General features: G+C 33.6%; 2 protein-coding genes across 2 annotated transcripts; one reads left to right on the forward strand and one right to left on the reverse strand.

Annotated features, from left to right (window-relative positions):
• Positions 1 to 3,350: 3,350 nt before the first annotated feature.
• Positions 3,351 to 4,735, reverse strand: LOC123923594 (serine acetyltransferase 1, chloroplastic-like). Its single transcript, XM_045976286.1, has one exon. It carries the CDS (start codon positions 4,577 to 4,579, stop codon positions 3,503 to 3,505), a length of 1,077 nt encoding a protein of 358 aa, XP_045832242.1. The 5' UTR covers positions 4,580 to 4,735; the 3' UTR covers positions 3,351 to 3,502.
• Positions 4,736 to 12,488: 7,753 nt separating this feature from the next.
• LOC123923678 (pectinesterase QRT1-like) lies at positions 12,489 to 14,838 on the forward strand. Its single transcript, XM_045976384.1, has 5 exons — positions 12,489 to 12,983; positions 13,314 to 13,509; positions 13,673 to 13,876; positions 14,217 to 14,452; positions 14,621 to 14,838. The coding sequence occupies exons 1-5, from the start codon at positions 12,685 to 12,687 to the stop codon at positions 14,766 to 14,768; spliced, it is 1,083 nt and encodes a 360-aa protein (XP_045832340.1). The 5' UTR covers positions 12,489 to 12,684; the 3' UTR covers positions 14,769 to 14,838.
• Positions 14,839 to 19,250: the final 4,412 nt, after the last annotated feature.

A 19,250-nucleotide genomic window follows, 5' to 3' on the forward strand; every position in this document is an offset into this window, starting at 1 on the left:
CTAGTGTAAATTATTATGTTTATTGAAAGGCTTGTGACTTCTCAGCAATGGGGGCGGGTGTCTTGCGACTGAAGATGGCGTCTCAATGCCTTGAACAAAAGCTATAAACATAAATCAAGGCCTTAGATTTATTAGACTCCGTTGATTAGAAGAATCTGAGTTCAATTTTTTGTGGAAATTATTTTTTTGTCAAGTAACCTAGTGGTTAAAAAATCCACATTTAAGATAAATAAATGAAGTTTTCTGGGTTCGAACCCGAACTCTTACGCATATAGTACGGTGTCCTACCAATTGAGTTAAGTTCACGGAAACTACGGGAACAATTTTTAATCAGAATTTATTTACCCCACAACTAAACTCTAAAATATTGAACCTCTTTTCCTAAAAATTAAAGGGTTAATGCCAAAAAAAAAATATCTTGCACCGTGAAAAATTAAAATTTCACATATACAAACCATACCCTGATGCCCACATTATATCAAAGAAAAAAATTAATTATTTTTAATAAATGATATTATTACACATATACAAACTAAGTCTGGTACATAATTTTGTTTTTTTTTAAACATGATATCCGATGCTAGGACCGACGAATCCAAGGGGACCAATCTCACCGTCCACTTGTGAGGCTCCATTTAAAATCATGGTTTTTTTCTTTTTCTTTTTCTGTATGGATTAGACCACCAAAATTCACATCAGAGGGTATCTAAGCTAAGACCTTGAGATAATCATCCTCCAAAGATCTAAACCAACACTACTAGAACAACCAAATGTGGGACTCTCCTACGTACGTAACAAAGTGCAACTTTAGCGCACATTCAATAAGCCCAGGTTTCTTATAGTTGACGTAAGCAATGTGAAACTTGGATTGGAGTGTGGGTGTACTTTTAGTTGAGAGAGGATTATCTCCATTGAGGGTAAATTTTATTTTGAACCCTTGATTTGGAAAGAGAGAGAAAGGAGAAAAGGTAAAAAGGTGAATTGAAGGGTAGTGATTAGCAAACTTGAGGAACATGAGGAAAAAAAATTAAGAGAATTCACTCTCCTTTTAGTTCACGAAAATTGTATAACTAAAGTTAACTTCACAAATCATATAATATTACTTTGTTGAAAGAACATTTTCTATTTTTTCTTTATCCTTTTTGTAGGATTTTTTTCAATTTTTTTTGTTTTCACCACCAATGTCTCTGGCCGATTGGACCGTCTAATCTAGTTTGAGGGTCAGTTCTAACATCAAGTGATTTCAGCCTCTTCCGGTCGCTATTGCGGGAATTGAACCATGGTTCTCCCTACCAAGTTGAGTGTCAATGACCACTGAACCAACCCAACTAACGATTGGTAGATCCCTTTAAAAAATTTAAGGGTATTAATTATTTCTTTAATAACATACCCCTTAAAGAATTTTTTGTTTCACATTGATCATTTAATGACAAAAAGTTCCTCTTTGATCCCTGGATGTCACATTGATCAGTGCTGTTAATTTTTTGAAAAACTTGTTAACTTTAGGACCAATATGAAACCTATTAAACTATAGATAAGAGACCAATATATGAAACCTATTAAACTAGATGTGAACCTATCTATGCTATGCTTAATCGGTTCTTGCTTGTGGGATTACTATTCTGCCGCTGCTGCTGCACTAGCCTTAGCCATGAGTGAAACTAAAGTTCAACCAAACACATTTCCGATTTCTCTGATACCTTTGCTGCAATCTTCCCTTAAGCTGCATAGCCACAAAACAAACCTAAACTCAATTAATATCTTGTTTATGGTGCATTATCCATTTTGCATTCTTGATAAACTAATTCTATTTTGGCTAAAGAGTAATCAAGACTTCTGTAAACCAATTAATTCATGAAGCATATATACTCCTCAGATTAGGTGTGTCCACACGTCGGTGTCCGACACCGGCACTTATGGATACATTGAATTATGTCATTTTCTCAAATTATTATCGGTGTCGACGTGTTAGTGTCCGTGTCGTGTCCGGTGGCTGTGCTTCGTCCAATTGCAACTTTTTCTTCTACACAAAAAATTTACAATGTTAGTTTCTGCATGCTCTATTATGTACATTCTTGAAAACATTTTGAAAACCTATGAATTGACTCTGCAAGTGGCTGAAAGAAAATGAGAATACTCATTTGGATTATAACACTGTTAGCATTTCTTTGGCTAGCGGAAGTAAAATATTCTAACTGGTATGGTGCATTGGTGCCTCTAGTAAACATAGGATTGCTTCCATTATAGTAGCAATATCAAAGTTCATTAGTCTGATAAGTTGAATAAGTAATTAGCTTAGTACTTTCATGTTTCTTGTTACATCGTATTTACCTACATAGAGTATAACAAATAAACAAGAGATGCTAGTAGATTAAAATGTTCTAATTCATTGTCTTAACAATAATTTTGGAGCCTTGCTGAAGAAGGTTAAGGATGTGGCTTATCACAGATACACTAAATAGTTCTCATGTGGCTTAGAATGTTTTTTTATCCAATAACAGTGACAAAGAGTGATTTCAAAATGTACTTTGATGATCAGTTTGGGACTATAACAGATGTTGTGGTAATGTGTCACAACACTTAGAGACTATGGATTTTTCACTTATGTTTAACCTCGTCTTACTTGAGACGTTTAATGAATGGTAAAATGGTCGAGGTCAAGCGAGCAGTTCCTAAGGAGTTATCACCAGCACCTACACGCCCCCATCTTAGTGGATACAACTATGGTCTGTCTGAGTAAGGTCAATAGTTTCTTCAAAGTTTGATATTGTCTCGTGTCACGTCTGTAGTACATATTTTCTTCTTGCATCTGCAGACACTGGTTTTCGTATTGTGTCTGCAACCTCATCTTCAATCATCTGATACAATTTTTTTATCTTCTTCATCTTTTCCTCTTTGCCATGTTATAATTCCATAGAATTATTTACTGTTCTCCTCTTTGACTGATTCACTGTTATGCGACAAATTGGTTTTCGGAAGCTATAGATTGTCGAATTGGTAGCGGTGATACTACCCATTTTTGACATGATGACCATATGGAGAAAAGCTTCATATACAAATGTTTTTATACATATTCTGAAATGCAACTATAGGTTCTACTAGCATTCAATTGTTTTATGTTATAGGGTGATCAAGCCGATGGTGCCATAGAGTTGTGACTGTGAAGGAGCTTGAACACCTCTTTTTTGGTTTTCACCACAGTATCCGGCTCATAGGACCACCTAATCTTGTTCGGGGGGGGGCAGTTCTGGTTTGCAATCACTTGAAGCTAGAATGCTACAACTTTTACAAGAAGTAGCACAAAGCAATGAAAATACAATTGCATATGAAATAATACCATAGTCTAAATGTCAGGGCATAATTATTTTCATTTTTTTTATTATTAACATAGCAGGAGAACAAAGATTCTCTCTTACATAACAAACAAGAACCCCCAAATTTAGATAACTCGATTCGAAATTCTAAACATCAAACTATAAATTATTTTTTTCAAGACTATACTCTAGATAACATAATCATAAAATTCAGAAACATGTGAAATATGATCCATAGTGTGACTAGGAATTTTATCAAGTTTAATAGGATTATTCTTCCCTCCAATCAATTTAGCCGGATTCCCAACGACCGTTGTCCTTGGAGGAACTTCCATAATCACGACCGAACCAGCACCAATTTTCGCGCCATCACCAATCTTAATATTCCCTAAGATACAAGTTCCGGCACCTATCAACACTCCATCACCAATCTTCGGATGCCTGTCACCATGAGCCTTACCGGTCCCTCCTAAAGTCACACCGTGCAAAATTGAAACATCATTACCAATAATAGCTGTTTCACCGACCACAATCCCCGTTGCGTGATCGAGCAAAATCCCACTTCCGATCTTAGCTCCCGGATGAATATCAACTCCAAAAACTTCTGAAACTCGATTCTGAATCATAACAGCTAAAACTTTCCTTCCATTTGACCATAAATTATGAGCTACCCTATGAGCTTGACATGCTAAAAAGCCTTTGAAATTCAAGAAACAATGCACATGACTTATACAAGCAGGATCTCTTTCCTTAACTGCTATCAAATCATTTTTCATAGCATCCATAATTTCTTTATCAGATTCAAAAACACCAACAAAAAGATCAGAAAGTGTTGTACTAGGAAGACTTACACTGCTTAGTTTGACTGAAAGATGATTGGCCAAAGCAGTTTCCAATGATTTTTGAGACAAGATTGAAACATGATAGTAACTAGACAATATTGGTTCAACAGTGACATCAATTTTAGCTTCTTCTTGCATCTTCAACCAAACAAAATTTTCAACAACATCTCTTTCAGATTGTTCCACAACTGAACTACTAGTATGTAAAGTGTTGACTCCATATTTCATATTGAAACTTGGTTTGAAGATTTTATCACATGAAGGATCATCATGAGGTAAAAGATTGTTTGAATTTGTAACAAGATTAGAAGAAACAACAGACATGAATTGATGAGATTGAGATTTGTGGTGTCTAAGAGAAAATAGGGACCATTCTTTTGGTGTTGGATTGACAAAGAAATTGATGAATTTTCCTCTCATCATAATAGCTTTGTTTGATTGAAGATCTAAGAAATTTTCTCAAAGCTTAACACTTGGGCTAAAGCAGTTTATTTCATTATATAGTGTATAATATAATTTTTTTTTTATGCATATTGTATAATATAATATAAGACAATAGACAAGATAGAATCAAATATCAATCACTTTTTTTTTATTGTGCTTAATGGACAACTATCTATAGATAGAATCGAATACCAACTTTTTTTTTTCTTTTTAATAATTTTGAGAATAATGGCTAAATATTTTTTTTGAAGATTTTATATTTAAATATATTTTATATTTATATTTTAAATAAAATAATATTAGAGTTTAAGATTTATATTTCAGTTTAAAATATTTAGAGTTTGTTTAGAATTTATAGGATTAATTTGTTATTTAAAACATATGATTTCTTTTTTATGTGACTCTATATATAGAGTCTTATCGTTATGAATATACTATATGAGAAAGAAAAACAAGAATATGAGAGTATTTTATGTGTAAAAATATTTTTTCTTCTCCGTATTTTCACAAAAATATGTTCCACCAAATTTCGCAATACCAAAAAAAAAGTAATTAATTAAGAATTAAATAAGATTGCATCACACAAAATAACGTGCTTAAAATTGGAGACTATATTAATTAAGAATTAAATAATAATTTTGATAAAAGTAATGTTTAATCATTATATTTTTTAATCTTGTTGCTTTGTAAACGAAATGGAGGAGAAGGAAAGTGACTATTGTTGGTCAAAGGGATGGTTTATGGTTGGATAGAATTAAATATTTTATATAAAGGCATAGTAAAAAAATTATATTTTATATATTATTAATAATTAGCACAGTACACTACATAGTACATACCATTTTCTTTTAGAAAAAGAAGAAAGAAAAGTCCATCTTTTGCATCATTGTTTCAATTCTAAATTCTTTGTTGACGGCCCAAATCCAACCCCCATCCCATCCTATGTAACTAACCAATGACATCATTTCAATAATTTAATATTTTGTTTTTCTTATGATACAACAATTTAATATTTTTTAATTTTATGATACAATAATTTAATTTAATACTCGTTGGCCCATCTCCATATATTCTCTAAACGGTAGACTGACGGTTTCTTTATACATTTCTTTCTATATTCTATACTTTTATTTTAGTATTTGATAAGACTTTCTTTTGGTACAATGATAAGATTTTGTTTATTTAATTATTTTTAGATTTGTTGCATAAAGCAAAATTTATTTTTCAATTGTATTACATTAATGGGTACCATTTTTAAAACTCTTTAAATAATTTTTATTGGTCATTGTGAGCAGATACATAAAATTTATTGGATAAAATGTTTACCTAAAAAGAATATTAGGTTAGAGGTGTGATGTTTAATATTGCTTTGTTCGAGAAGTGATGTTGGAGAATGATGGATGAGAAAGAGAGTTTATGGTTTCAAATTATATCTAATAAATATGAATTGGAGAATGAGGTTTTGCGCATGTCAAGTAGTCTAGATTCATCTTGATGGAAAGACTTTTTTTGATGTAGAGAGGGATGAAGTAGTATTTCTGGTAATTGGTTATTTGTCCGCTTATCAAAAGTGGTCGAAAATGATAAATATACGTTATTTTGGTTTGATTTGTGGGTGGGTAAATAAATTATTAAGATAGATTTAACCGACTTTCGACAACATGAACGAAATATGGTTGAATGTGGTAGACATGTCGAATGTAGGTGAAGGTTTCGACGACATGAACGAAATATGGTTGAATGTAGGTGGATTGTTTAAACGATATACATTGAAGGTGGCATAAAAGTCTTTTCCTTTTGGGAGAAGAATGAATGGACGAATATAGATATTTTTTGGCTAAAATATGAAAACATATAAAGGATATATTGGACGTGAAATGAAAATTCAAGTAAATGTTATTCGGTCATCATAGAATTAGAAATACAAGTCACTTGAAAAAAAAATGCTTACGTTGTATTTATGCAACACGACAATACGTACACATTTTGCTCCAAATGATAAAAAATAAAGTACTACGTATACATTATTGATGTTAAAATTTTAGTATTATACAACTAAACATTAATCATAATATCATACCCTTTTTTTTTGCATAAAATATCATATAAGTTAGCTACTTCATCAATTTTTATTGTCCCTACTTTATACATTCCTAGCTAGGGATGGTGATGGGATGGGTGTTAATCGGTGCGGGTTTGATACTATCTAAACCCACACTCATATATTCGGGTGCCACCCAAATCTAAATATTGTTCGGGTGGGAAAATGAAACCCCACCACATGCTGGGTTCGGGTTTTTTCACCTGAACCCGAAATCCGTAACAAAAACACGCATAATTGATTATCTGCTCAAACCCGACCCGAACTATATTATATTTGATAAAATGCAAAATGTAGCATAATTTGGTAATATAGTTTGTAAATTTCAAAATAGTTTTTTTTTTTTACTAAACAATTCATAAAATGTTATCATCACTACAACATGCACCAGTACAACATTCAAAAACATAAAAGGGAGCAAAATACATAAGGGCAAATAGCTAATTAAATATATAAATGGGTGGGTGAATGAGTTTCGGGTGTGAGTTTGATACTACCCAAACTTACACCCATATATTCGGGTGTCATCCGAACCCAAAATTAAACTCAGTCAACTCGAGTTTCGTCCGTTGACTTGAATTCGTGTCGGTTTATCGAGTTTGAATTTTCCTACCATCTCTATTGCTAGCTCCCCCTCCAATGAATATTATAACACTCGATTGAGGAGATACATTCTCCTTATTATTTTGAGATAGAGAGAAGGTATAAGAAACAAATTCATCATTAAATAAAATCTATTGTACTTGGGTATCCTCATTATAGTTGCTTTTAATAGCAATGGAAGCATGTGTGTGTTATTATTGCATAGACAGATGGTACTCATCACACCATATCCCCTCCAAGACTTTGAAGCATCCTCATTCCTCATGACTCATGAGTGCATCCTATATTAATTGTTTTTTACCTTAAATGTACAAGTGATTTTAGAGAAGGGAGAATTTGAAGTACTAGCAGTTTGGTATTGTAAAAACTGAAGGAACATGGAAAGGTAATTATCAATTCACTCTAGTTATTTTCAGTCTACTTATTGATTTCCCAACTGCTCCTACAATCCTATGATTATTTGATAGCTATAGTATATTAGAGGTTTAAGTTCGATTCTCAGCTCTATTATAAACCAAAAATATTATGCTAACGTGTGTTCTAAGAACACGTATCAAGCAATTTATTTTTTTGACTTACGTATCAAGCAATTTAAAAGTAAGAATTGTGTATTAGAAAAAAAAAATTATAATTTTATTAAGTTTCTTAATATATTTTCTTAAGATAAAAATTAACATTTTTTTTAAAATATAGTTCACCATAAATCAAATACTAAAAGAAAAAAAAAATCAAATATATGCCAAAAGTCTAACGAATAGGAAAAGGGTGGGGTGGAATACAGCGAAGGTGAATGATATAGATAGTTTTTGTTATGGAATATACTAGAATTAAGTCTACTTCATACCCCCTAAGTCTATTCATACCCCCTAAGTCCATGACAGCTTGTCCCAAACATCTATGTCAGTAAAACATGGTGGAACCTCTCCACCAAAATAGAAGCACTGCTTCACCCACTATCTAAGGGTAATATCTTGGCAGTCCATCTTATTGGGCCTGACTTGATCCAACCCAATAAGAGAACCTTTGGCCCAGAGCTCGGGGCTATATAAGTTCTCCTATATAGGAGAGCTAAATAACACTATTCATTTACTCAATTACTTTCTCTCTCTTGTATCTCACTTGCTCTCATTCCCTCTCTAACTTTGGCATCGGATCACCTGCAAGTACAACCCCCTCCATGGATCAGATACTCGACCCGCCATCAACCACCTACTCAACTGACTGCCAACTGGTCATCTACCTGTTCTGATCAACAGTTAAGATCAGTTTCCTTCTTTATTTTTTGGTGAATATATTAAGGGTCTGTTTGGTAAAAATAAGCTATAAGCTAGCTGATAGCTATAAGCTCAAATGCTACTTGAAATAGCATCTGAAAAAAAGCTATAAGCTAGTACAAAAAGCTTTGTTGGATATGCCTTGAAATCTCGGTAACAAAAAGTTGGAAAAAATATATTTTGTGAAAGAATATATTTTTTGTGGAAAAATATATTTTTGTGAAAAAAATATATTTCCTTGAAGGCCACTTTGACTTGGATTTGTTTTATTTTAAAATAGATTTGTTACTAATTTTTTGGCATATATTTTTCTATAAATAGGGATCACTTTATTCATAGAAAAATAAAGAAAGTAGAGATGTAGAGGCAAGGATTAGGGTTTGCCACCACACAAGGGCTAGGGTTTTAGAGAGGAAAAAGAGTTTTCTCTTGGTACAACTCTAGGGTGGGTGAACTATCTTTGTGGTACATCTTGGGAAACACTTATCAAATTGAGTCTCTTGGCCACGGGAAGAGATTCGGGTTTTGGGTAGAATTAGGATTAATTCTTGTAACCCAATTGGAATTTCTTTGTAGCGTTACTCTTTGATATAGTGGAACGGAGGGGCTGCTCTCTCCCCCAGACTAGGTCATTATTGGACCGAACTGGGTAAACAAATTATCGTGTTCTTTCTTCTCCTTTATCTTGTTTATCGTTTATTATTATTGCTTATTCCGCTTAATCATTGGTTGTCGTTCTATTGCTCCACACATCAAGTTCTTTTATTGGTGTGATTTTTATAGACGAATTCACAACAATTGGCGCCCACCGTGGGGCAATCGGAACAATTTGAAGTGAGCACCATGGGTTCTAAGTCGGATATCGAGGGACTTTCCGAAAGAAATTTGGAATTTTGGAAAGTGAAGATGGAAACAATTTTAATGTTCGGGATGATGGGTAAAACATGAAGTGTTGTTACCCGGTGCCTCGAAGATAAAGAGTTAATGGAGATTGCAAAGAAGACGGTCGGCCTGGAGAGGCGGTGGTAATAATACTCGGGTTACTTCTGAAACAACAACTTTATTATGAGGATGCGGAGGTGCTAGTGGAAGTTGGGAACCGGTGGAGTATTTGGGTCATGGAATTTTGATGCTCCAATCACATGTGGTCAAAGAATGAATACTTTGAGACTCTAGAGCTAGTTGAAGGTGGAGCCATTCATCTTGAAAACGGAAAGCTTTAAGGTTCAAGGTATGGGTTCAGTTTGTCTTACGAAGTTTGACAATCGTGAGTTTCTTTACACGATGTGAGGTATGTTTCTGAACTTAGATGCAAAGATAGTTGGTCATGCATCTATAACTAGTGGTGACTCTCATAATGTGGTTGAGTTGTGGGACTTCGGGTGGACCTGTTAGTGACATGAGTTTAGTTGGACTAGTGAACAAGGTTTACTAGGTGTTGAACTGAACTGGAATTGTTGGAGACTAACAATAGCTTGAAGTATGTTTCAGAAGAGTTGAAAAGGTCTTGCGTGTTACAAGGTGGAGATCATGGTGGGTATACTTTGGTGGAAACTCGGTTTGAGGTGGAGTCTTCCAATAGTGGTAGACAATCAACATTAGCTCTTGGCTATCTAATCGGAGATAGGGAGGAGAGTGGTATTGTTGAACCAAAGGGGATGACCATGGAGACCTTGTGGATTATGTTTCAATTGTGGCTGAAGAAGTGCAAGACCTTGAGAGGATCTTCAGGGAGACAATTGAAAGCAACATGTGATCAGACTTGGTAACTTGTGAGACTGCTGGAGGTAGTTGGATACAAGGAGAGTTTGATGTTGCAACTTGTGGAACCGCCTAAAATTCCAAGGTTGGTTTGGAGCCAAGCAAAACTTCGAGAGTACGGAAGGCATTCCGGGGTCGAAGAGTGGTGAAGGCTTGTAGGGCTATCGCAAAATCCCATGGATAGTCGGAGGCAAGCGATTCTTCAGGAGGACGGAAAAGGCACAATCCGGGGGCTGAAGAGGGATGGTGGAGCTTGTTGAGCTATCTAAAATTCCGATGATAGTTGGGAGCAAGCGTTTCTTCAGGGAGGTACGAACTTGACCAGTTCGGAGTCTGAAGAGGGTGCGGTGAATCTTGTGGGGCTACCTAAAATCCTATGGTAGTGGGATGCAAGATCTTCATGAGAGCGGAAGGCATTCCGAGGATGAAGAAGGAGGTACAATCCGATGATCTTGAATAGAAGATTCAAGATGGAGAGAGCAGCACGGTGGTTGATATGGGATCACCATCGATTTAAAGGCAAGGTGGAGAATTGTTGGATATGCCTTGAAATCTCGGTAACAAAAAGTTGGAAAAAATATATTTTGTGAAAGAATATATTTTTTGTGGAAAAATATATTTTTGTGAAAAAAAATATATTTCCTTGGAGGCCACTTTGACTTGGATTTGTTTTATTTTAAAATAGATTTGTTACTAATTTTTTGGCATATATTTTTCTATAAATAGGGATCACTTTATTCATAGAAAAATAAAGAAAGTAGAGATGTAGAGGCAAGGATTAGGGTTTGCCACCACACAAGGGCTAGGGTTTTAGAGAGGAAAAAGAGTTTTCTCTTGGTACAACTCTAGGGTGGGTGAACTATCTTTGTGGTACATCTTGGGAAACACTTATCAAATTGAGTCTCTTGGCCACGGGAAGAGATTCGGGTTTTGGGTAGAATTAGGATTAATTCTTGTAACCCAATTGGAATTTCTTTGTAGCGTTACTCTTTGATATAGTGGAACGGAGGGGCTGCTCTCTCCCCCAGACTAGGTCATTATTGGACCGAACTGGGTAAACAAATTATCGTGTTCTTTCTTCTCCTTTATCTTGTTTATCGTTTATTATTATTGCTTATTCCGCTTAATCATTGGTTGTCGTTCTATTGCTCCACACATCAAGTTCTTTTATTGGTGTGATTTTTATAGACGAATTCACAACAAGCTTGTTACCAAACACCTCTAATTTTTTGAAACAAGCTTATAAGCTCATATAATAAACTATAAGCTAGCTTATTTGTGTTACCAAACAGAGCCTAATTCAAGCACAAATTTATCATTTTGTTATGTTGATACAATAATTTCACTTGCATTTTACGTATTTGATCTCTTAATCTCGTGGCATACACGTAGTAATAATAATTGTTGCTTTGTCACTGTACTTAAAATGAGTTTACGTGGGACCAGCATTATTTTAAATAATTATTGAGATTTTGGAGTTTGTTTTTCTCAAGGTTTTAATTTTAAATTTCTCTTTTATTTATTTATTTTTTTTTTATGTTGAGCTCGTACGAAGTAAAACTCTCTGATTTTAAATGAGCATTCTATTAGTGAATGATGACATTGATGTCGCTAAAATTAGTCGATTTTGAGTCTGGTAAAAAGTTTTCAAGAAACAAAAATAAAACCTCAATAGCAATTTATATATTGCATCAAAATATCCTTAAAAAAAATATTGCATCAAAATAATCTGTTAAAAAAATGAAATTAAATCAAACAAGTCAAATTAAATTATATTTTTACTAAATAATAAAAAATAGAGCAAGTAGTAACATTTGGTGGTTCATCAAATTTGAAAGGTGGGAAAAAAAACAAATTTCAAAATTAAATTTCAAGAAAATAGTGGGAAGCAGTTACACCCAATATGCCTAATAAACCCCATGAATTATACTAACTCAACCGCTCTCAACCGTTTCCTATTTTTTATGATCAATGTTTAAAAATTAAATCACACAATTTAGACATAACCCATTTTTATCTACTTAATGTTCCATCAATTTCTCTTTTATGTTCCTTCAATTAAACTCAAAAACTTTATTTAATTTTCATATTCCAAACTTGTATTAATATGAAAGCATTACAAAGATTGTAACTGACGGTATATCACACTATCTAACGCTCTCTTTGTTATTTATTACAGTCAGCTACTTCATGCTTCAACTCTAATAATAAAACCGTTACACAATCTTTCTATCTATCTTACATTAGAGTTTCATTTCATATTCACATGTATATATATTCCTATGTAAACATAACAACAACATTAGATAGTGTAACATTTTTCTTATGTGACAAACAAAACAAAAATGATGTTTTCTTGTAGAGTTGTCGTTGTTTTGTTTGTTTTGGTTTTTGTTATGATGATGGTTGAGGTGGATTTAGTAGAATGTGGTAATGGAGGTGTTAGGAATTATATTAGTTGGGAAGATATGATGGTTGATGAACAAAGATTAGTTCTTAAGAAGAATATTAATCATAATGAGAGAGTTATTATTGTTGATCAGAATGGATATGGACATTCTAAAACTGTTCAAGGTGCAGTTGATTTAGTTCCTGATTGGAATCAACACCGAGTCAAAATCTACATTTTTCCCGGAATTTACAGGTTCGTAATTACAAAATAATATTTTTTTTATCAGTAGAAATCTATGAAGCACCGACACTGACACTGATACATACATGTCATCATAATTTGTGTCGGAACTTAGACACATATTTGACACCGAACATTTGATCATAAGTGTTGGTTCTACATAGATAGACACATATCTGACACCGAACATGCATTTGATCAGAAGTGTTGGTTCGTTGGTTCTACACAGACACATATCTGACACTGAACACACATTTGATCAGAAGGGTTGGTTCTACGGAGGTAGAAACATGATTTGTTTGTTTTTCTTACTAACTATTGGTTTATATGAAATTTGTGCAGAGAAAGAGTGTTTGTGCCAATCACAAAACCTTATATATCATTTATAGGTAGAAGAAATGAAACAGCAAGTCCTGTAATTACATGGAACAGTAAATCGTCAGATAAAGGTCCAAATGGTCAAACATTGGGAACTTATGGTTCAGCAACTGTAGCAATTGATTCAAATTTTTTCTGTGCAACTGAGGTTACTTTTGAGGTAAGCACACAATTTTCAACATGGTTTTAAATTGCAATTACGGTTTATGTTGCAATCCTTGGTATTGCAGACAAATGCAACCAATACAACTCAAATTTTGTTTACAGCCGCAATTGTAGTTACAGACCGCAATTTAACGTCATTCTTTGTGTGGTGGAGGCAGAACACAGTGGTTGCATTAGCAGGTGGACAAGGAATGCAAGCAGTTGCACTAAGAGTAAACAGTGATAAAGCAATGTTTTATAGAGTTAAGATTAAAGGAACACAAGACACTCTCTTGGACAACACAGGAACTCACTACTTCTATAGATGTATCATCCAAGGAAAAGTTGATTTCATCTTTGGCAGTGCAAAATCACTTTATGAGGTAAAATTATCGCTTTTCCATGTTTTTGACTAAAACAAAACTAGTTTCATCCGGTGTTGTCAAATAGCAGTTATAGTGGCGCGAATGCTATATAGTACAATCCTGTCAAATAGCGGTTATCTATGAAGTATAGACACTCCTCAAATTAGTTGTGTCACCGACAAGACACCAACACTTATGATTACACTTAATTATGTCATTTTTTCAAATTATTATCGGTGTTGACGTGTCAGTGTCTGTGTCGTGTCCGGTACTCGTGTCTGTGTTCGTGGTTCATAGGTGTTATAACAGTGGATTTGAATGATTCTGACATTTAAAGTGGCTGGTTTGTACTTATCAGAAATGTAGGCTTCAATCAATAGCTGAGAACTTTGGAGCAATTGCAGCACACCATAGAGATTCACCACTTCAAGATACAGGATTTTCTTTTGTAAGATGCAGTATTAGAGGAACAGGAAATATTTTACTCGGAAGAGCATGGGGAGCCTACTCGAGAATAATTTACTCAAGTTGTAATATGGATGATATTATTAAACCTGAAGGCTGGTCAGAATGGAATCATCCAGATAGAAGAAAGTATGTATAACATTACCTGTTCTCTACGTAGCACCGACACTTCAAATTGAAAGTGTGTCTGGTGTCCGACATGTGTCAGTGTTTAGCACTGACGATGTTCATGTCTGTGTCAGTGCTTTATACCTGTTTTACATATGACATTTTATACATATGCATTTGATTTTTCAGGACTGCAGTGTTTGGTGAATATAATTGCCATGGAAAAGGAGCAGATAGAATACAAAGGGTACCTTGGTCAAAAGCATTAAGCTATGGAGAAGCAAAGCCTTACTTGGACATTAACTTCATAAATGGAAATCAGTGGCTCAGACTATAGTGTAACAATGCAACAATCAAATGACATATATTCATTAGTTCTATCCTTGTTTATGATCTTTCCAATGAAACATGGCCTTTTAAGTGATGCTTTTTATTTGTATATATGTGATAACTAATAGACTAGTGTAGGGTCCTAGATGTTCAATCTCTATAATAGTTGTAACTAGTTAGTACGCAAAGAAGAAAGGAAATTAAGGATAGACATGGATATTGGTTTTGAACTAGAACTACTTCCTCTAAAAATGCTTAACTGATAACTCCTCTAAAGTACTTAACTGATTTTTTATCCAAAGCGTATGTTAGATAAAATAAAGCAAGTATCACTTGTTCGTGTATTAGAGGAGAAATCAGTTACTTTTTACCCGCAAAGTTGATATCAAATTTCACATTAACGTGAACAAGTAGAGTGTCCGAAGTTTGAACTTGACCTCTGCATATATAATGCGTTGTTCCTATCAAATGTTTTTAATTCTACTCATGATACTTTGGCTTAAAAAAAATATTATCATATCATACACATTGATATTGTGTCTAGAATTAATTCCTCAAAATATTTTAATTGTTGATACTTGATATGGAAGGTGCTGTGATTAACTTTTATCCAGTACACTTTAGTTGAAACAAGGCAAGTTCACTAGTTCCTGAATGTGTTGAGATTTTAACCTATATTTGGTATCACGTTAACTGATCTTATCGTGAAGAAGCGTCTAATAGTAGCTTCTTATTTGACGTACATTGATGACACAGTTTCTCTATTCATCCAACACACACAATTACCATGAGACATAGACATGTACTTCCCAACATCACAAGGAAGCACCTATCTAGTGTTAGCTTCTTATTGTTAACCAATTTGTTAACCAATTTCTCTGCTGCCAAGTTATCGCAAATTCATGCAGTATGTGTACTTACACCATTAGATTTCACACAAGTCTTTGGTTTCATCAGAAACAAGATGCAAGTAAAAGACTAATCTGACTGTGTAAATTAACTAACTGCATGAATATGATCTCGTGACTGTTCAGAATCCAAGATGTGAGAAAGTGACTGGCTCTGTTTGGTAACACAAATAAGCTAGCTTATAGCTTATTATATGAGCTTATAAGCTTGTTTCAAAAAATTAGAGGTGTTTGGTAACAAGCTTTTTATACTAGCTTATAGCTTTTTTTCAGATGCTATTTCAAGTAGCATTTGAGCTTATAGCTTATAGCTTTTTACACTTTATTCCATTTTTACCCTTTAATTTAATAACTACCCACTCTAAAAAATAAACTACCCACTATCAATTATGTAATTTTATATTTAATAACCACTTTAAAAGCTAATTTTACCAAACACTTTAATTTCAATAAGCTAGCTTTTCAGCTATCAGCTATAAGCTAGCTTTTCAGCTATCAGCTAGCTTATCAGCTATCAGCTAGCTTATAGCTTATTTTTACCAAACGGAGTGTGTTTGCTAAGTCCAATAAGCTAGCTTATAGCTTATTGGACAAGCTTATAAGCTTGTTTGAAAAAAATAAAAGTGTTTGGTAAAAAAGCTTTTCTCACGAGCTTATAGCTTTTTTTGAGATGCTATTTCAAGTAGCGTTTGAGCTTATAGTAATTATAACATATAGTAAATGATAAATCCGTTAGTATAATATATAGGCAACTGAAATTCAAGCTTTGAACTAATAGTAATTATAACATACTGTAAATGATAAATCCGTTATTACTAGCTAGCAACTGATATATGTAACATGAATAGAAGAATGTTGCAGCAAACAACAGCCATAACTGAAAAACACTGAATGCTACACAGCATAATCACTTGAAACAAATTCTGAGAAACTTCAACAATAGTTTTAATGTTTGTTTAATTACAATTTAGTCACCACTATAAAAAAATGTTAGTGACTAAATTGATGGATTTGTTGAGTGACACAAATGCATAACAAACTCTTCTTAAGAGTTTTAATGTTGCTATATACACAAGCAAACTATCTCCAAGAGTTTTGATGTTGCAAAATACACAAGCTCAGGTTTGAACATGCAATGACTCGTTGGTCTTTTTCTTTATTTGTAAACCAATGTCACTTACGCGCGCAATTGCCGAGATTAGTTACCCAAGATAAAAGATCCATTAAGCCTTGTAGGACTCAATTAAGAAGCAAACTTTTTATGAGAATTTTAATGTTGCTACGTTCACAACCTCAGGTTTGAACCTACAATGGACTCACTAGTATCATCTGTACACAACTATCGAGATCAATCACTCGAGGTACTTAGATCTATTTAAAAGGATGACATCTTCCAACAAATATTTTTTCATACACAATAATCAAAAATTGAATCCTAAAAACAAATATCTACCACTTGTATCTTGTGAACTCATAATTCTTCTTCTTTTTTTTTTTTAACTATGAACTCATTATTCTTTAATATATCATTCCAACATATAACATAGCATGCATAATTACTGAAACAATTTTTCATATACTTTACAAATTACTTACTCCCTCCGGTCCATTTTACAAGGAACACTTTGGGGAAAAATTTTTTAGTCCTTTTTATAAGAAATTTTTACCAATTTTCAAATGTTTTAAGTGTTTGATTACAATTATGCCCTTATTTATTATGATAGAGAATATTAAAAATAGGTAAATTAGTTAAACTAAGAGTAATTAATAAGGGTATACATTTTTTTTTTTTTTTTTCTCAAATTTGGTGGATTCCAAATTACTCTTTCGGTGGACTCCGAAACCCTATTTTGACAAGTTTGTGTTTGCGGCTTGTCTTTATCCATTAGGTTTAGCGTTTTGCTAACCTAGCGCTTCCGTACTGCGTCAGTTGGTATCAGAGCAGGTTTCTCCTGTTCTTTTCCTAACGTGATCAGATGGGAGATCAACCGGTGACGAAAGCAGAGTTTTATGGTGCCATGACGGCTTTAACCGCGACCATCACCGCTCTGACAACACAGGTGACAACGTTATCTAACAACAACCGAAACTACAATAACAATAGAAACAATAACAACAACAGAAACGGCGACAACAACCGCAACAACCCATCTACTGACGACTCGAGTTCTGAGGATGAGGAAGTTGTGTCCGAAGAGGGAGGTGAAGAGACTCCAAATAGGATAAAAAAAATAAGGGTATACATGAAATAAGTTTAAATTTATAAGAGTATTAAATGAAAATACCTATTTACAATGTGTTTTTTTGGTCCGTGTAATTTTTTTAAAGTGCTCATTATAAAAAGGACCGGATGAAGTATTAAATAATACTCCTCAGTTCCTTTTCAATTGTCGTTTGAGAGTCGTGCACATTATATACTTTGACCCTATTTTCTTATTGATATATAAAATCAAATGTTAGCATATAAGATATTGTTCAATTTGTCTCGATGAGTAATTTCAAAATATAAAATTTTCATAATTTTTTATAATATATAGTTAAATATATTAGTGATTAAAGTTGTGCATTCACATGTGTGCCGTGATCTAAAACAATATTTAAAAAGGATCGGATGCAGGGACGGACATAGAGGATGGCAACCAGGGGCTGAGGCCCCTCCCTCATCCATATAATTATCATATTAATATGGTTATTAACTTATCATATTAATACATCGTTGGATTAGTAAAGGCCTAATAGGTTGTCCACTTTTCCACACTTACTTAAGCATTTAAGGTGTATGAATCTAATCACTAGATTATTTGACCAAAAAAAAATAATTTATTTATTATTTTAATTTTCGGCCCCTCGTTACATAAGTTTCTGGATCTGACCCTGTCGGATGGAGTATTAAATAACCAAGACATTTGGTTCAGATGATTAATAGGAACCCCCTAAGACGAATTATTTGGGAGAATCTAAATTCGATTTCTGTTGGGAACAATTCTTGATCAGATGTAGGATTGGTAAAAAGGCGAACAGTCGAAGCCTCTTCTAATCTTGAGTGTCTTTATCAAGGACTGATTCTCCTGCAAGCCTGTCAAAACAGTGTTTTCGAACGATGTTGAAGTTCACAGGATTCACAGGCCTAAACCACAAGGACTTCTATTCTGTGTCAACTAGTAGTCACCCATAATATGCCTAGGTGGCGGTGGTGGCGGGTTACCTTCAACCACGTGTCGCGCAAAATAAACGCAAAATAAACAATATCTTAGTGGAATTGTACAATATAACTAATAATATATTTAATACTAACTAGCGGTCAGACAGACGCATTCCGCGTCAGTCTCTGTCTATTGTGCAAACTTATGTCAAAAAAAAAAATACATGTCATATGTTATGGTGAATTTGTTAATAAAAGATTTGTACGGCTAAAACAAAAAAAAATAATACATCTCTTATGGTGTAGTGAAAATTTTTGTTGCTCAATAAAAATTAAGGGTATTGTTGGTATTCACACCATAGGTTTTTGTATTTTTTTATATATTAATATGGAATAGATAATAATTGACCGTAAAATAAAATTAGAATTTTTTTTTTAC

Source organism: Trifolium pratense, linkage group LG4 (genome assembly GCF_020283565.1).
Source record: "Trifolium pratense cultivar HEN17-A07 linkage group LG4, ARS_RC_1.1, whole genome shotgun sequence".
Taxonomy (NCBI): domain Eukaryota; kingdom Viridiplantae; phylum Streptophyta; class Magnoliopsida; order Fabales; family Fabaceae; genus Trifolium; species Trifolium pratense.

Bases quoted from the DNA above. Each gene is read 5' to 3' on its own strand.
- LOC123923594 (XM_045976286.1), bottom strand. From the start codon at position 4,579: ATGATGAGAGGAAAATTCATCAATTTCTTTGTCAATCCAACACCAAAA.
- LOC123923678 (XM_045976384.1), top strand. From the start codon at position 12,685: ATGATGTTTTCTTGTAGAGTTGTCGTTGTTTTGTTTGTTTTGGTTTTT. The intron at 12,984-13,313 runs GTTCGTAATTAC...AAATTTGTGCAG, and splicing joins ATTTTTCCCGGAATTTACAG to AGAAAGAGTGTTTGTGCCAA. The intron at 14,453-14,620 runs GTATGTATAACA...TTGATTTTTCAG, and splicing joins AATCATCCAGATAGAAGAAA to GACTGCAGTGTTTGGTGAAT.